General features: G+C 43.1%; 1 protein-coding gene across 1 annotated transcript in view; it reads left to right on the forward strand.

Annotated features, from left to right (window-relative positions):
- Positions 1-18,069, forward strand: part of LOC110500279 (copine-8) — a 117,704-nt gene that overhangs the window by 24,430 nt on the left and 75,205 nt on the right. The window contains exons 2-5 of the mRNA XM_036957690.2: positions 3,728-3,768; positions 10,669-10,715; positions 11,238-11,341; positions 16,252-16,291. Of these exons, the coding sequence (XP_036813585.1) occupies positions 3,728-3,768; positions 10,669-10,715; positions 11,238-11,341; positions 16,252-16,291 (232 nt within the window). The remainder of the gene's footprint in view (positions 1-3,727; positions 3,769-10,668; positions 10,716-11,237; positions 11,342-16,251; positions 16,292-18,069) is intronic.

The following is an 18,069-nucleotide window of genomic DNA, read 5'->3' on the forward strand; positions in this document are numbered from 1 at the left end:
AAAATTACTTGAGTTTCTTTATGTTATCACAATCCCACCATGAGTGGTTGATCATGAAACATACACCCCCGCCTTTCTTCTTCCCGGAGACATTATTTATTCCTATCTGTGCGATATATTGAGAACCCAGCTGGCTGTATGGACAAAGACAGTATATCTCGAGAGAGCCATGTTTCTGTGAAACAGAGTATGTCTCTCTGGAAGGAGATTCTCGCCCTGAGCTCATCTACTTTATTATCCAGAGACTGAGCATTAGCGAGTAATATACTTGGAAGCGGTGGATGGTGTGCGCGCCTCCTGAGTCGGACTAGACGTCCACTCCGAATACCTCTTCTCCGCCGGCGGTGTTCGGATCAGCATTTGGAATCAGTTCAATTGCCCTGGGGGGTAACACAAAAACATCAAAAATACTGCAATAAAGAGCTGCCATATCTGTCAGTGCCGTCTTGCTATTTACTCTGTGAAACAGCTCTTGTCTCTTCTCCTGTTTTTAAGGAGCAAAGGGCTACTTATATCGTCTAATCGGGAGCGGCTGTCTGAGTGGGATAAATACTCCTACCCACAAAAAACTAGATGTCGGACGGTTGCTATGGTTACCGTTGTAGCTGAGACATTCCATCACTCGGGCCGAGTGAAGAGGACAGAGGACCGAGTCGGGCCTCGCTGGGGCTTGGTGACTGGGAGGGGGGCGTGACTTACACGTGACAGACAGTGCCTTTCTCTCTCTCTCTCCCCATCTGTCTTTCACTATCAATACAGTTCAATTCAATTTGCTTTATTGGCATGACCTAACAATGTACTTATTGCCAAAGAGTACTTCTCTCTCTGTTTAAAAGAGCTCTGAAAGGCTTTTAGAATAATTAAACCTCTCACCTCACACTCATCTATCCCTGTCTGTCTGTCTCTCTTTCCCTCTCTATTTCTTCCTCACCTACTGGGGACAGCCAGCCAGCTAGATAGACACCTGCTCTTATGGTTCTGTTGGTGCTTTGGTCTTTTTCCCATTTTCTTTTCTAAAGAGAGATTTGTCTGGCCTGGTGTCAGATCTCTCTCCTCCCCCACTTGTTCTCAGATGTCAGGTTTGTTATGCACTGTGACTGATGGCCCTCACACTGGTTGAATCTCAGGGGCATCAGCCTTCTGTCCTCCTTACCCTCCTGGGGAGATGAGGTGACAGAGACGCAAAGAAACTTATTTGATCAGATCTGGAGTCAGTTCTCAGCAGTTTTTTGGCAGAGCCTCGGCCAGTCCCCGGAGGCTAGGCTGGATGCTGGGGAGCATCTCTGTCAGCTGCTTGGTCTCGGCGTGGCCTGTGATGGGTGAAGGTGTTGGCTGCCAGGGAGACCTTCACTTGGGGGTTGTTGAAGGGGATCACTGTCCCCTGGCTCGTGAATATTATAAATGAGGACACAGTACTTTTTGAAATGAGGATACAAAGATGGCATACTTTTTGTGATCATGTCACAAATATTAGAATAAATATACACAAAACTGGTCAAAACCATGTTGATGCAATTGTGCCATAGCAGATTTGGGTCAGTTATCACTTGTTGCTAGGTCAGATTTGGGAGCCATTTGTTTAGAGTTAAGATTGGTGGAGGCTGGAGCCCACAGTTGTTTGGCTAGTTGAGCTGGTCTACACAGGAAGGCCCAATATGAACATATTTGCTTGACAATCACCGGCTGACAAAATGTAATGACCGATACTGCCCTGATGCTGACACACACACACAGGGGGAATCCAGGGGCCCATTACACACACAGCAAGGACCAAAGGGACCATTTCAGTGATGTAACCAGCCAACACAGTCTGGCTAAAATATTTATCTCCTACTATGATGAAGGAAGCCTGGTTTAAAATGCCGTCACGACCATGCAGACCCTATTATAGCCTCTGCAGCTTTTAGACATTCTCACACACACACACACACACACACACACACACACACACACACACACACACACACACACACACATGCATCCACACATACACTCACTGACAAAGTGAGTGAGTCAGTGAGCAACATGGGTAACAGGAAACAGGAAGGCATGGACACAGACAAATCAGTGTGCCCTCCTGTCCTACAGCAGACCAAAGCCTCTGCTGAACCCTGGGCTTTAACGGGATAAAGTGGAACATATCAGAATTTCGTGACATTTCATCACCGTTACACAGCTCAGTAAGTGTCAGGGATAGTTCAATGGGACATGAACCAGCAGGTCAGGAGGAGAGAAGGGTAGTTATCTCTCCCTGCAGAACCATTAACGTTTCCAAGCCATGGCAGAGAAGTCACTTACTGTATCTCATCTCACGTTCTGTCACGATCGTCGTTATAATCATACTCAGACCAAAGCGCACCGTGGAATCGGTTCGACATCTTTTATTTTAAAGAGAACCGAACAACAAAACAATAAAGAATAAACGATACGTGACGTTCTGTAGAGCTCACAGGCATCAACACAAAAAACAAGATCCCACAAAAACCCAGTGGGAAAAGCCTCTGATTGGGAACCATACCAGGCCAACATAGAAATAGAAAAACTAGAGTACCCCCCCTAGTCACACCCCGACCTAACCAAATTAGAGAATGAAAGGCTCTCTAAGGTCAGGGCGTGACACGTTCCCTCACTCTATCCACCCCCCCCCCCATTCCTTCATCCAATCCTGATCTTATAGGATGAATGAATGTGTATCGGAATCACTCCAGCAAATTCACTGAAGAACAGCTCAATTATATTGGAGGTAACTGTATTACCCAAATCCCCTGCTTTAAATTAGTCAATCTTCCCAGCCCTATTTGATAAATATTCTCCAACTCCCAGAGTGAAGTATAAATGCTTTATGATTGGTGCAAGATCTGTCTCTGGTTGTGGAGTTAACCTTAACCCCCACCCGCCTTGAAATGCTATTTTGTTTGTAGACGAGTCATTGATTCCAGTGGGGTTTGAAGGTGTTCATGGGTAGGGGCTTAGGGGTAATTTCGTCTGTTTACTGTAAATTAATAGTTTAATTGACTGAATCTCTAGGGGTTGGGACTAGGGGGTTGAAAGGCGGCCCCATCCCAAGGAAGGTGCACAGGAGGTGCTTTTGATCACTGATGATGCCTTCATTATAAACCCCCTCATGAGTATCATGATATAGGAGGTGTTACTGATCACTGATGATGCCTTCATTATAAACCCCCTCCTGAGTATCATGATATAGGAGGTGTTCTTGATCACTGATGATGCCTTCATTATAAACCCCCTCCTGAGTATCATGATATAGGAGGTGTTCCTGATCATAACGGATGGGGCTTTTAAACAGCACTGTCAGTGTGCATTTCATGGCCGCCTCTCTCCCTTACCTTAATCTTTCTCTGTCTGGTAATTAGCCTGAGAAGACGAGACCCGTTCCGCTCTGTAACGGCTGCTACAGCAATCCCTCATTTACAGGCCTCATCTGCTAGCCAATCAGAGCATGACGCTCATGTCTCTCTCCCCAAATGGCACCCTATTGACCAGAGCCCAATGAAAAGTAGTGTAATATTAAGGGAATAGGTTGCCATTTGAGACGCAATCCTGTCTGTCACGCTTGTATCCTGTATCTATCCCCAACGGTGTTCCCTGCCTTAACTAACGAGAGCCTTAATGAGCCAATCAGCGTCTCGTTGTGCTTAGTGAAGCAACATGGTGTCAGTTTGACTTATTCACACCTCGCTCCCTCCTGTTTGTTTCCTCTTCACAGAAATCTGCTGGACATGGACACCTTCTCCAAATCAGACCCAAGTAAGATCACTATGGTTTTCTGTTTATTTGTTTGTTTCACAATGACACGGTAATATCTGTAACATGACAATGTTTCTGTATAAATGGTAAGTGTGTGAGTGTGCCTGGGGGTTTCCTGAAGCTTCGGCTCTCCTGATGAGCCAAAACATCTCCAACAAGCATTCTATCCTTTCAGCAGGATTGGGGTCCATTTCAATTCCAGTCAATTCAGAAAGTTTACCGAATTCCAATAACAATTCAAATTCTTCCTCCTTGAAAAGCTATGAAGAAAATTGGAATTTCAGGGTACTTCCTGAATCGACTGGAATTGAAACGGAATTGACCGCAACCCTGCTGTTCAATCATTTAACCCCTCTCTATGCCCTAATCCAAGACCTAACCTGTTTTAACCCATCCTCACAATCCGTATCCAACCTCCTCTCTCTGTCTGAGCCCATTTTCCCAAAGGCATCATTAGAACCTTCGTATTAGCATAGGAAGCCCATTACACTCGTACCCATATACGGGTTGAAAATGGCAGATTTGGGCACTGATAAGCCCCTAAATTGGAACGATGTGGCTGTACAGTAAAATGAACAAGCTTTCAAATGATGCCCACCTGACCCCGATTGTGATTTAAAATGGGCAGTTTTTGGATTGTGTAACTTTTATTTTAAAAAGTCAGTTAAGAACAAATTATTATTTACAATAATGGCCTACCCCAGACGACGCTGGGCCAATTGTGTGCCACCCTATGGGAGTCCCAATCACAGAGTCCCAATCACAGCCGGATGTGATGCAGCCTGGATTTGAACCAGGGACTGCAATGACTCCTCTTGCAGTGAGATGCAGTGCCTTGGACCGCTGTGCCACTTGGGAGCAACAACAACAGTAATTGTGTGATGGCGGCGATGCAGGGTTGTGTTCCAAACTAAAAAACTACAAGTGTAAAAAGCCTCTTTATAGTTGAAGAATCTTGTTTGAGTCATAAAGGAGCATGGAAATGACTTAGGATCTTTGGAGAGGTGTGTGGCCTCTTGGAAACACCAATTAGTCCCTCTCACTCAAACCTTTGTCATTACTTTGTCTTATGTTGCATCTACCCCACATTTTTCAGGAATATTCTTGTAATCTGACTGAATGTATCCAGAGTATTTTCATTTAAAAAAAATGTAAAATTCACATAAAATGTACAGTGGAATATTTGGATTCAGTCTTGTGTCAGGTGAACTGTTGGGTTCTCCAAACTGTTCCTTTTCAATTACTACCATGCTTATGTATATGCTTTTCATATTTCTTCTTTAAGAAACCTTTAAATGTAGCCCGATCCATTTAGGCCAATTCTCACTTATGTAAAGGGTTCAATCGCAAAGCTGTTTCCCAAAACTGTAAAAGGCTTGTTATTTACTGACCGCTTCAGACCACTCGTAGAACAGCTAAGTGAGCCGTTGGATGCTTTGGATGCCGAAGATCTCCGCTAAACATAGAATCAAGATGTTTATCTCTCTCGATAACTTCAGAACAAAATCAAATACAAAGTTGCCAATGTCTTTCCAGTTGTTACACAAGCCTAGGATAAAAAGGTGCTTCAAATGAAAACTGTGGGTGACTGCATTAAACAATTAATACAGTAGGCCTATAGGCTACAAACAGGCCTACATACACTGAGTGCACAAAACATTAAAAACACCTTGCTAATATTGAGTTGCACCCCCTTTGCCCTCAACACCGCCTCAATTTGTTGGGGCTTGGACTCTACAATGTGTCGCAAGCCTTCCACAGAAATGCTGGCCCATGTTGACTCCAAGTTGGTTGAATGTCCTTTGGGTGGTGGACCATTCTTGATACACATGGGAAACTGGGAAACTGTAGAGTGTGAAAAATCAAGTAGCATTGAACTTCTTGACACACTCAAACCGGTCCGCCTGGCACCTACTACCATACCCCATTCAAAGGCACTTAAATATTTTGTCTTGCCCATTCACTCTCTGAATGGCACACATGCACAATGCATGTCTCAATTGTTTCAATGCTTTCAAATCCTTCTTTAACCTGCCTCCTCTCCTTGATCGACACTGATTTGAAGTGGATTTAACAAGTGATCATAGCTTTCACCTGGATTCACCTGGTCAGTCTGTCATGGAAAGAGCGTTTCTAATGTTTTTCACACTAAGTGTATTTCAATCATATTGAAATCAATTTCATGTTCAATCAATGTAGTTTTATTTTGCTAATTGTACAGCTATGGTGTCTGTAATTCTTGCCTTATTATATTTCATGATGTGCAACAATGTGCGCATTATGAGCCATCTCCATATTTGCAACCGTAGGTGATAATATCTCTCTTGGAACTGATACGTCGTCAGTATTATGAAATAATTATAATGTTAATGTCACACCCTGACCTTAGAGATCCTTTTAATTCTCTATTTTGGTTAGGCCGGGGTGTGACTAGGGTGGGCAATCTAGTTATCCTATTTCTTTGTTTGGCCTGGTATGGTTCCCAATCAGAGGCAGCTGTCCATCGTTGTCTCTGATTGGGGATCATACTTTGTTGTTTTTCGGTGTTCATTTTAATAAAAGTAAGATGTTCGCCTACCACGCTGCACCTTGGTCTCCTCATTCAAATGACGAGCGTAACAGTTAAGCTGAAATTTGAATGGGGAAAGCTGATCCAAGAGCAACGCTGTCTTTCTTTTCGAACCCTATCACTATCGACACATGCCCAGAGGGGTTTGTTTAAATGCGGAAGACACATTTCAGTTGAATGCATTCAGTTGTACAGCGGACTAGGTATCCCCCTTTCCCTTTCCAACGACCCACTTAGTGAATCGGAGCCATTGCCTTTTCAATGTTAGTCATCCGTTGCTGGATGAATGACATTGACAACGGATGATTATTTTACAAAAACACACACAAACAATCTATCTTATGATAGATACAACTCGTATACATTAACATGCCATACAACATGTATTACACATAAAGGTGTGAATCACTCCCTACTTTTACATGTTTCATTTATTTTTACGGTAATTGTGTGAAGAGGACCCGAGAGCCAAATTACTAATCTGAATATATAGAACCATCCAGTAGGTGTGGTCTGTTGTGCTTTGTTTTCCCTGCTGTTTAATTGAGAAGGTCAGCATACAGACAATAGTGTTTCTGTTCTTGATACTTTCATCTTTTATGAGCAAGGAACAATTTTGCATTAGTTTAACTTTGGAATATATCAACTCCTTCTCCACCATGCCGAGGCCCTACCTTCCATCCCTCCAGCCTTAGCTTCTCCTTTAATTGCGTTTGAGTTCATTTTATTTATTTTTTTACAGGGACAGTGCACATTAATCGATCAGTAAAAGTGCCGGTTTTAGCCAGTCGGCTCATTTTCAACCGTAAGACCCTGGGCAGGTTATTAAAAACAATTACAATACAGACAAACAATGAGCAGTGAGCACATGCGGAGCAACATAGGGCGAGCAACACGTAGGGCGAGCATGCAGACAGAGAAACATACTGTGGAACAAGCAACACGTAGGATGCAGACAGAGAAACATACTGTGGAACAAGCAACACGGAGCATGCAGACAGAGAAACATACTGTAGAACAAGCAACACGTAGCATGCAGACAGAGATACATACTGTGGAACAAGCAACACGTAGGATGCAGACAGAGAAACATACTGTGGAACAAGCAACACGTAGCATGCAGACAGAGAAACATACTGTGGAACAAGCAACACGGAGCACGCAGACAGAGAAACATACTGTAGAACAAGCAACACGTAGCATGCAGACAGAGATACATACTGTGGAACAAGCAACACGGAGCATGCAGACAGAGAAACATACTTTAGAACAAGCAACACGGAGCATGCAGACAGAGAAACATACTGTGTAACAAGCAACACGGAGCATGCAGACAGAGAAACATACTGTGTAACAAGCAACACGGAGCATGCAGACAGAGAAACATACTGTAGAACAAGCAACACGGAGCACGCAGACAGATAAACATACTGTAGAACAAGCAACACGTAGCATGCAGACAGAGAAACATACTGTGTAACAAGCAACACGGAGCACGCAGACAGAGAAACATACTGTAGAACAAGCAACACGTAGAATGCAGACAGAGAAACATACTGTGGAACAAGCAACACGGAGCATGCAGACAGATAAACATACTGTAGAACAAGCAACACGTAGCATGCAGACAGAGAAACATACTGTAGAACAAGCAACACGGAGCATGCAGACAGATAAACATACTGTAGAACAAGCAACACGTAGAATGCAGACAGAGAAACATACTGTAGAACAAGCAACACGTAGCATGCAGACAGAGAAACATACTGTAGAACAAGCAACACGTAGAATGCAGACAGAGAAACATACTGTAGAACAAGCAACACGGAGCACGCAGACAGATAAACATACTGTAGAACAAGCAACACGTAGCATGCAGACAGAGAAACATACTGTGTAACAAGCAACACGGAGCACGCAGACAGAGAAACATACTGTAGAACAAGCAACACGTAGAATGCAGACAGAGAAACATACTGTGGAACAAGCAACACAGAGCGCGCAGACAGAGAAACATACTGTAGAACAAGCAACACAGAGCGCGCAGACAGAGAAACATACTGTGGAACAAGCAACACAGAGCGCGCAGACAGAGAAACATACTGTAGAACAAGCAACACAGAGCGCGCAGACAGAGAAACATACTGTAGAACAAGCAACACAGAGCGCGCAGACAGAGCAATGGCAGAAAAAACAACAAAACAAAATGCATAAAAGCAGCAGTTCGGCTAAAGGTCAACCCAGTGTTTTCTTAATGCTTATCTGGCGGGTGACGTGAAACACGGGAAAATGTAATAAGGCTTTGGGAAAACCATGCTTCTTGAATGTTATTCATATCAGTGTGATGATATGCATGTCAAATCAAATGGTATTGGTTGAATACAACAGGTGTAGACTTTACAGTGAAATGCTTACTTACGAGCTGTTCCCAACAATAGAGTTAAAAAGTAAGGAAAATATTTGCTAAATACTGTAAAAAGGAAATGGTAACACAATAGTAACAATAACAAGGAGTACCAGTACCAAGTCAATGTGCATGGGTAACAGGTAGTTGAGGTAATACAGTATGTACATGTAGGTAGGAGTAAAATCAGGATATATAATAAACAGAGTAGCAGCAGCTTGTGTGTGATGGAGTGTCAGTGTGGTATGTGTGTGTTGGAGTGTCAGTGTAGTATGTGTGTGTTGGAGTGTCAGTGTAGTATGTGTGTGTTGGAGTGTCAGTGTAGTATGTGTGTTTTGGAGTGTCAGTGTAGTATGTGTGTGTGTGTTGGAGTGTCAGTGTAGTATGTATGTGTGTGTTGGAGTGTCAGTGTAGTATGTGTGTGTGTGTTGGAGTGTCAGTGTAGTATGTGTGAGTGCGTGGGGAGAGTCAAGTGAGTGTGCATAGAGCCAGTGCAAGAGAGTTGGTGCCAAATGTTGTATGTATGTGTCAGTGGAGGCTGCCGAGGGGAGGAGGGCTCATAATAAAGGCTGTAATGGAGTCAATGGAATGGTATTAAAGATACCACTCCGTTGACTCCATTCCAGCCATTATTATGAGCCGTCCTCCCCTCAGCAGCCTCCACTGTTAGGTAGGTAGGTGTTATTATGTTTTACTGATGAATCACTCTGGGCTGTGTGTTAATCAGTAATGTGTGTATTGTTGTGGCACTATTGCCTTCTCTCTCTATCTCCATCTTTCTCGTTTGCTCTCTTGCTCTCTTCTCTTTCTCTCTTTCTTTCTCTCTCTGGTTAGAAAGCATCACATATGCTCTTCATCTTTCTGTTTTTCTTTTCTTTCAGGCATTTTGTCCGCTTGTCTCCTTTTTCTGCCTGTCTTGACATTCTTGATCTCAATATTCAGCATCTCGAGATTCTGTCTCTGAGTCTCGCCCCCGAGTCTCGCCCCCCTCTCCTCTCCCCTCCTCCACAACTCCAGCCCAAAATAGAAACAGGGCGTCTTCCTTCCTTCTCACGCCTCGTGAGTCAATCAAAGTGACTCCGCTCATATGTCACGGGTCATATTCTCAAGGCAGATTTATTCATATTCATGTATGGGATCTGCGGCAAAGATTAGGGAGAAGGAGGCTTTGTGACTAATGATGATAGGCTTATGATGATGAGCCAGGTCCAGGGCCATGTACATTCATGTAGGGAGGCACTTGTGCTGAGTGGCCGTCTTAATCATGCTGAGTGCTGCTGCTCAAGTCTACCGGGATTAAGATGCTTCAGTGGGCAGCGAGAAGGAGCCAGGGGAGGGATAGGGGGGGGGGCAAGAAGGACAACTTTGGCCTTTTCTTCCCAGGTCTCAGGTGAGACTTGGGGGTCATATATCTCTCTTTGGGCGTGCCTTTGAAAAGGAAGGGAGAAGGAGAGAAAGCGAGATCCAGAGATAGTGGGAGTGAGGTAGAGAGAGAGGGGAGAGCGAGAGATGGGGGGAGATGGAGTGTGAGAGAGATGTCAGTGGTGGCGGGACAACGGCTGCTCTTATGTTTGCTACATTCCTCTCTTCCCTCTGTAACAAGCATATGAGCAGAGGAAAATTGGCTTCTGCTCTCCTCGGGGCTGCCGAGTAAGTGATTAAATAATGCAGGTGTGTGTGTGTGTGTGTGCGTGTGCGTGTGCGCACCACTACCTTAACAGGAGTTTATTATGCTGTGCATTCTCAAAGCCCTACTGAAATAAGTGCACCATGAATGAGCTCAGTTTTCTCCCCACTAGAGCATTATGATGTTGTTAAAATATTCCTCCTATAATGTTTGTAACCCTGTAATGCATTTTCCTCACACTCAACAGGTCATGCAGGGTCCCCTAACCTTGTTCTTCTGTGTTTCTCCCTCTTCATCTAGTATGCGTTCTGTACACACAAGGCATCGGCAATAAGGAGTGGAGAGAGGTAAGTCCCATTCAGTTAGCCTACACAGTACACCAGATACTGAATTGAAAAGGCCTGATATTCAACATGATCTTTGGCACTCAAACCTCAATATTTATACAAGTAAATTATGAAATGAATCCTCAACCCCATCTCTGCATATTTTCCCCTATGATTAATAATTACTGAAATATCAGACCCATATAACACTTATAGATAGCTGTGTTAGGTATTACTCTGTCTGTCCCAAATGGCACCGTATTTCCTACATATGGGCCCTGGTCAAAAGTTTTGCACTATATTGGAAAGAGTGTGTCATTTGGGAGGCAGCCTCTGACATCGGTAATGAATTCTCAATATTTCATTTATTCATTTGAAATTGAGATGCGCCATGATATTTTTTGAGCGGTCAAATCGTTTCTCTCTCCATTAGAAATTGTATGTCACGAATGTAGTCTGTCAAATACCCACATTCAACCGAAGGAAATATCTTGCATGCCTTTGACCCTCAACTTTTTCATCCTCTCTCTCGCTCTCTAAAAGTTTGGAAGGACAGAGGTGATTGAAAACACTCTCAACCCGGAGTTTGTTCGTAAATTCATCTTGGATTATTTCTTTGAGGAACGACAGAATCTGAGATTTGACCTGTAAGTAAACATTTGTATGTGCCTCTTTGTTTTTCACTACCTTTGTGTAGTTATGTGTGTATAGTGTATAAAGGAGTGTATCTAGAGTGTGCATTGTCAGTACGGATTGGTGTCCCTGCCTAGTGTCCTGTCAAAGTGTGTGTGCATGCTTGTGTGTGTGTGAGTGCAGCCTTGTGTTTGTGTGTGCGCGTGTGTGTGCATATCGGTGTTCCTCCTCGTCATCCTGTCAGAGTAGGTATTTAAATTTCTCTCTGACTTGTGAGGGGTCAGGAGGTCGCGTGGGCACTCTCTCGCCGATACAAGAGAGAAAATTAAGTGCTGTGTGTGTGTCAGCGCCTGAAAGACCAACTAGGGCCTGTGAATTAATACAGTAAAAGTCACATTCCTTTACTGAGAGACACACAGCTAACAGAACAAACAACTAACTGAATACACACAACTAATTGAATGATACACAAATCTCTATTTACTCCAATAGCATTATTTACTCCATGTGAAATGGCCTGACTGGGACCATAATAAACAATATATACAAAAGTATGTGGACACCCCTTCACATTAGTGGATTCGGTTATTTCAGCCACACCCGTAGTGACAGGTGTATAAAATCAAGCACACCGCTATGCAATCTCCATAGACAAACATTGGCAATAGAATGGCCTTATTGAAGAGCTCAGTGACTTTCAACGTTGCACCGTCATAGGATGCCACCTTTCCAACAAGTCAGTTTGTGAAATTTCTACCCTGCTAGATCTGCCCCGGTCAACTGTAAGTGCTGTTATTGTGAAGTGTAAATGTCTAGGTGCAACAATGGCGCAGCCGTGAAGTGGTAGGCCACATAAGCTCACAGAACGGGACCGCTGAGTGCTTACGCGCGTAGCGTGTAAAAATCTCCTGTCCTCGGTTGCAACACTCAGCACAAGTGTTTGTCGGGAGCTTCATGAAATGGGTTTCCATGGCACACCATGCGCAATGCCAAACGTTGGCTGGAGTGTTGTAAAGCTTGGCGCCATTGGACTCTGGAGCAGTGGGAATGCGTTCTCTGGAGTGATGAATGAAGTTAACTGCTTAGTGCTAACTTTAAAGTTTTAAGGAGGAATAATGGTCTGGGGCTGTGTTTCATGGTTCGGCCTAGGCCCCTTAGTTCCAGTGAAGGGAAATCTTAACACTACAGCATACAATGACATTCTAGACGATTCTGTGCTTCCAACTTTATGGCAACAGTTTGTGGAAGGCCCTTTCCTGTTTCAGCATGGCAATACCCCCGTGCACAAAGCTAGGTCCATACAGAAATGGTTTCTTGAGATTGGTGTGGAGGAACTGGCCTGCATTGAGCCCTGACCTCAAACCCCTTTCGAACACCTTTGGGATGAATTGTGTGTGTGAGTGAGAGAGTGAGACAAAAAGTGTGTGTTAAGGGGGAGGCATGTGTTCACGACCTGTGTGTGTCTCCCCTCAGGCTTAAGATTGTGTGTGTGTGTGTGTGTGTGTGTGTGTGTGTGTGTGTGTGTGTGTGTGTGTGTGTGTGTGTGTGTGAACATCAGGCCATACTACATCCTCCACTGATGGCTGTGCTCTGCTCAGATAGCTCACGCTCTTTTTATACCTGCTTTTCCTCTCCCTTCTCCCTCCTCTCGCTCCCTCTTTTTCCTCTCCCTTCTCCCTCCTCTCGCTCCCTCTTTTTCCTCTCCCTTCTCCCTCCTCTCGCTCCCTCTTTTTCCTCTCCCTTTCTCTTTCTCCCCCCACTGATCACTCTCTCTTCCTTCCTCTCTTTTCCCCTGTCTCCTTCTCTTTCCTTCCTTGGAGTTCTTTCTGGTTTGTGTCAGAGTAGACATGTAATAATATTCTGTCATTCATGTTATGGCTCGGTTGGTGTCTTGACTGTGTTTAAAGGTTAGGTAGGGCAGCTTTTCATTCTTGTCTATCCTGGTCTGAAATAGAATTTTCCCAGGCAAGCGAGTGGAACTCTAGTCGAATGGGTTTCTGAGAGAGGTGGACAAGAGAGTGATGGAGCCCTGCTAGGCTGTGTTAATGTCAGAGCTGAGGCTTAACACACACAGACAAAACACAGACACACACCACAAGCATGTGCACGCATACTAGCTGCTGATGCTCGCCTTTGGAACATCTACATTAATTTTATTTTTTTAAAAGTATAATAAATCGATTGAATATACACCATCACAATAAATCCATTGTTTTAGGAAGGTCCGTCTAAAGAAACATGATGATATGAAGAAAATGAATTTCAGAAGAACAGAATATGATTGGCCTACTGTATGTTATCTGGCTATGCGGCATGCTGTGGGCTTGTTCATTTAGCAGGCAAGATAGGCTTAAATCCTGTACCATTATTTTATATTATATGATTTTATAGTAAAAAAAATATGCATATGAAGTGGCTATGTTGACCGTAAAAGGGATGATTTGAAGCAGGTCCTATACGCTAGACTTAGTTATTTGGCAACCATAGAATGCATTAGAAATGAAACAATATATGGGCTGAATGATGCGACTATAGGATATTGATGATTTGAGAGGGAGAGCAGATGGAAACGCATGGTGGTGAGGTTTTCTGTAGCTAAAGGTAATGCCTATTAATTATACAAATATAAAAAACTGCCCTATATTACTAGGCCATTAAAAATTGTAGGTTAACTCTGAATTTTTTTAGTTTAGGCTAGAACAATTGTGTACCAAAGATGTCTTAAATCAGTGTGTGTAATATGCAGTAGGTTATCTATTTTATAACGGCATCATTATCTTAATTCCGTTTTTTTCAGGCTTGGACTTATACAGTATATATGCATCTGGTTGTTTTGAATGAATCATCACCTTAGAAAACACTGTCCATTTTGTTGTGTTAGGCTTTGAAACAACATCCACCAGCGATCATGTTTTTCACTCCGTTTGAACCTGTTGTTGAACTTCTTCAAATTTTGCACGATACTGTTTTTGCTGAGAAGTGTTTGGTGTGATTTTCAAACCCATTTGCATTGATGTCAGAGTGGTTAGAGGGACAATAGCCGGCCATTAGGACCTGACCCGGCCACACCTGATGATCATTATAGAGTTGGGTGCTACTAACACATGTCCAGAGTGCATAAGAGGAGATTACCCTGACTCAACGGTCACATAAGAATTCTACTGTGGTCATGACTCATGATTGCCGGAGTGGCGGTAATACGGTCACCGCAGCAGCTCTACGCACACAAGTACGCATACTGTACATCATGGACAGACCGAGACAAAAATATGTGCACGCACACACGTGGTAGTGTGTGTTTGTGTGTGTTAGGTGTGTTGTGGGGCATTTGTTTTGGCAGCTGAATAAATACAAAAACACATGCCTTTGTGCTGTGTGTCTCAGGAAATTATTTTTTCATGGATGTAAGTGATCTGTTTCAATGGAATAGAACATTAGAGCTGCTGTGCCTCCAGTGCTTTGTGAGTTACATAACAAACATCCCAGAGCTCATTCTGACAATACACTCAGAATGACAAATACACCATCCCATCTCACTGACAGTGGCAGTATGCCACATAATCTGTCCTGCTTGCTAGACTGTGTGTGTGTGTGTGTGTGTGTGTGTGTGTGTGTGTGTGTGTGTTAGGGGAAGCTGGCACAGGACTAGAGCCCAGAGACCCACGAGTATCACACAGAGAGAGATATTCCCTCTCATCTCCCATCAACAGAATCAGAGCCTACTAGTTGTTTGATGTGTGTAATTGAGTAAGGCCATCCTGTTGAGACAACATTGACAGAGATGATAGTGGATGAAAACACTGGCCTGATTGAATAGACAATTTCCCCTCGGGCACACATAATGTTTTCTGTCAACAGAGTTATGTCTATTTCTGGCCTATGTGATAGTGGGGAGGTGATGTTCCAATATGTGATTTAAATGGAATCTATGTTCTATGGCTGATGTTGTATAGCAGTGTTGCTCATCCTTTTTGTTGAAGCTCCAGTTTGTGGTTTGGAAAGCTATTCAATGGTCAATGTTTCAATAGTCTCAGCTGTATACAAGTGACGGGACCATTTTGTTCTTATGCTATCTAAATGACTAACAAAATCAATGGGGGCTCCATGCCATGACCTTTAAGGAATTTTTGATTCTCCCGGAGTCAAATTTTATTTTCGTGATTGTTGGTTCTCAAAGGCTCCATTTTCTATTCTACATCATTTATATATGATTTTACTTGTTTAAGTGTACACAGATTATTTATTTTTACCATCCCCCAAAATGATTTTCAAATAAATAAGATCGCATTTAGATTTTTCTGGTGGGGTGGCGGCCACGATTTAGCATATCGGGGAAACACTGCAGACTGTAGCTTTAACCAGGGCCTGACAAGCAGTGGTCTTTTCTCCTTGGTAGTTTGTTTCGATTAAATGTAATGGTTCTCACTGTCAGAAAAACCACAGGGGCTACAGTAGTGGGTCTTTGTACCACTGCTTTTCTTTCAGCTACGTGAGGCTCAGTCTCCATAAAATTGCTTTCAAATATTACCTCAAAAATAGACGTCTATTTTTAGTAGCTGTGTAAAATGACCTGGACTGTGAAATTACTTTAAATTGGTTCCTGAATCTGCAGCTGATTGCAGCCCTGTTGGACAAGAACCCCCCTTTCCGAACTGGCTCACACAGACACCCGCATTGGTACAAGGATACAAACACAAGCCCACAAACACTTAAACACCCAGGGAGTCCTCCAGTATGACATGTCAGGATACTAAAAGGATTGAAAAGCACAAGAAGACTTAATAATACTCTGCGTGACTTCATTGCTTTATACATTTACTGAGCGGTCTGAGTGTCCCCTTCTGTAAATCACCTGTTGCTCCCAGCTGTACTGCTGTCATCTCCATGGCCCTCTAACAGTGTGTGTTTCTGTTCTCTTCTCCAGGTACGATGTCGACTCAAAGAGCTCCAACCTGTCAAAACATGTAAGTCTCTCTTTCCGTGTGTGTGTGTGTGTGCGCGCGAGAGTGCGTGTGCGCTTTGGGGGTTCATCCTATTGTCATTAGCACCCCCTTACTACAGTACTTACTCTCTATTCTGTAATTACTGGGTTTACTATTTCATAGTGGGGTTACCTTCCCTGGGTAGCCAGTGTGTTTTAGCATAACTGTGCACTCACACACTCGCTCTCGCCTTCTCTCAGTTCCATGTGATGCGCTGTGTGTTCTCTACCCTCCCTGCCCCTCGCCTGTCTATTGTCATCGCTGTGAATAAAAACACACAGATTACAGTAATTTCATGTAACAATGCCATCAGTCTCTCTTTGTTGACACACAATAAACCCTGATTCTTCTTTAAAATTTGATGATTTTATTTACATTTAGATAGACAGGCACACACACACACACGTTCCGATGGGATCTATTTTGATCTTATCTGTTCTTATAAAATCTAGAATAAGAGATGCATATTACCCACTGCAGTCTTACCACAAGGACCCCATCTGTGCCTGTCACACGCTCTGGGAATTGCTCATTCATGTGGTCCCTTTCTCTCTTCTGCGCACCACTCTATTCCACAAATGTATGTCTGTTTGCTAGCTCCCCCCAAGGAGTTTGAGTTCTGTACTTTCGCCTTGGACACCTGTTCAGTCACTGAATTAAAATAAGTTGAATGGAAATAGTCCTAGAGCAAGGGCCGCATGTGTGCAGGCTTTCGTACCAGCCCATCTCTAACACACCTGAGGCTCCCCATCCAACCTGATAGAGCTTGAGAGGATCTGCAGAGAAGAATGGGAGAAACTTACCAAAAACATGTGTGCCAAGCTTGTAGTGTCATACACAAGAAGACTCAAGGCTGTAATCACTGCCAAAGGTGCTTCAACAAGTATTGAGTAAAGGGTCTGTTTACTTATGTAAATGTGATATTTCCGTTTTTTGTTTTTAATACAATTGCAAAAAAAAAAAAAAACTGTTTTTGCTTTGTCATTATGGGCTATTGTGTTTCGATTTATGTGAAGGGAAAAATCTATTTAATCCATTTTAAAATAAGGCTGTAACGTGACAATGTTGAAAAAGTCAACGGGTCTGAATACTTTCCGTGTGTGTGTGTGTGTGTGTGAGAGAGCGATACAGTACCAGTCAAAAGTTTGGACACACCTACTTATTCAGGGGTTTTTATTTATTTTTACTATTTAGAATAATAGTGAAGACTATGAAATAGCACATGGTATCATGTAGTAACCAAATAAGTGTTAAACAAATCAAAATATATTATATATTTTGAGATTCTTCAAAGTAGCCACCCTTTGCCTTGACAGCTTCGCATTCTCTTAACCAGCTTCATGAGGTGTCACCTGGAATGCATTATCAATTAACATGTGTGCCTTGTTAAAAGTTAATTTGTGGAATTTCTTTAATTAATGTGTTTGAGCCTATCAGTTGTGTTGTAACAAGGTAGGGTTGGTATACAGAAAATATCTCTATTTGGTAAAAAATCAAGTCCTTATTACGGCAAGAACAGTTTAAATAAGCAAAGAGAAACGACAGTCCATCATTACTTTAAGTCATGAAGGTCAGTCAATGCGGAAAATTTCAACACACATTTCATAACCAAAAGTAAGTGGACACCTGCTCGTCGAACATCTCATTCCAAAATCAAACCAAATTGTATTTCTCACATGCGTCTAATACAACAGGTGCTATGTTCCCTCTAAGCTGCGCGCCATATCCCTGAAACTGCCGTGCAGCTCCCCCAGGACGGT

Source organism: Oncorhynchus mykiss, chromosome 21 (assembly GCF_057628025.1).
Source record: "Oncorhynchus mykiss isolate SJ-2025 chromosome 21, ASM5762802v1, whole genome shotgun sequence".
NCBI lineage: Eukaryota > Metazoa > Chordata > Actinopteri > Salmoniformes > Salmonidae > Oncorhynchus > Oncorhynchus mykiss.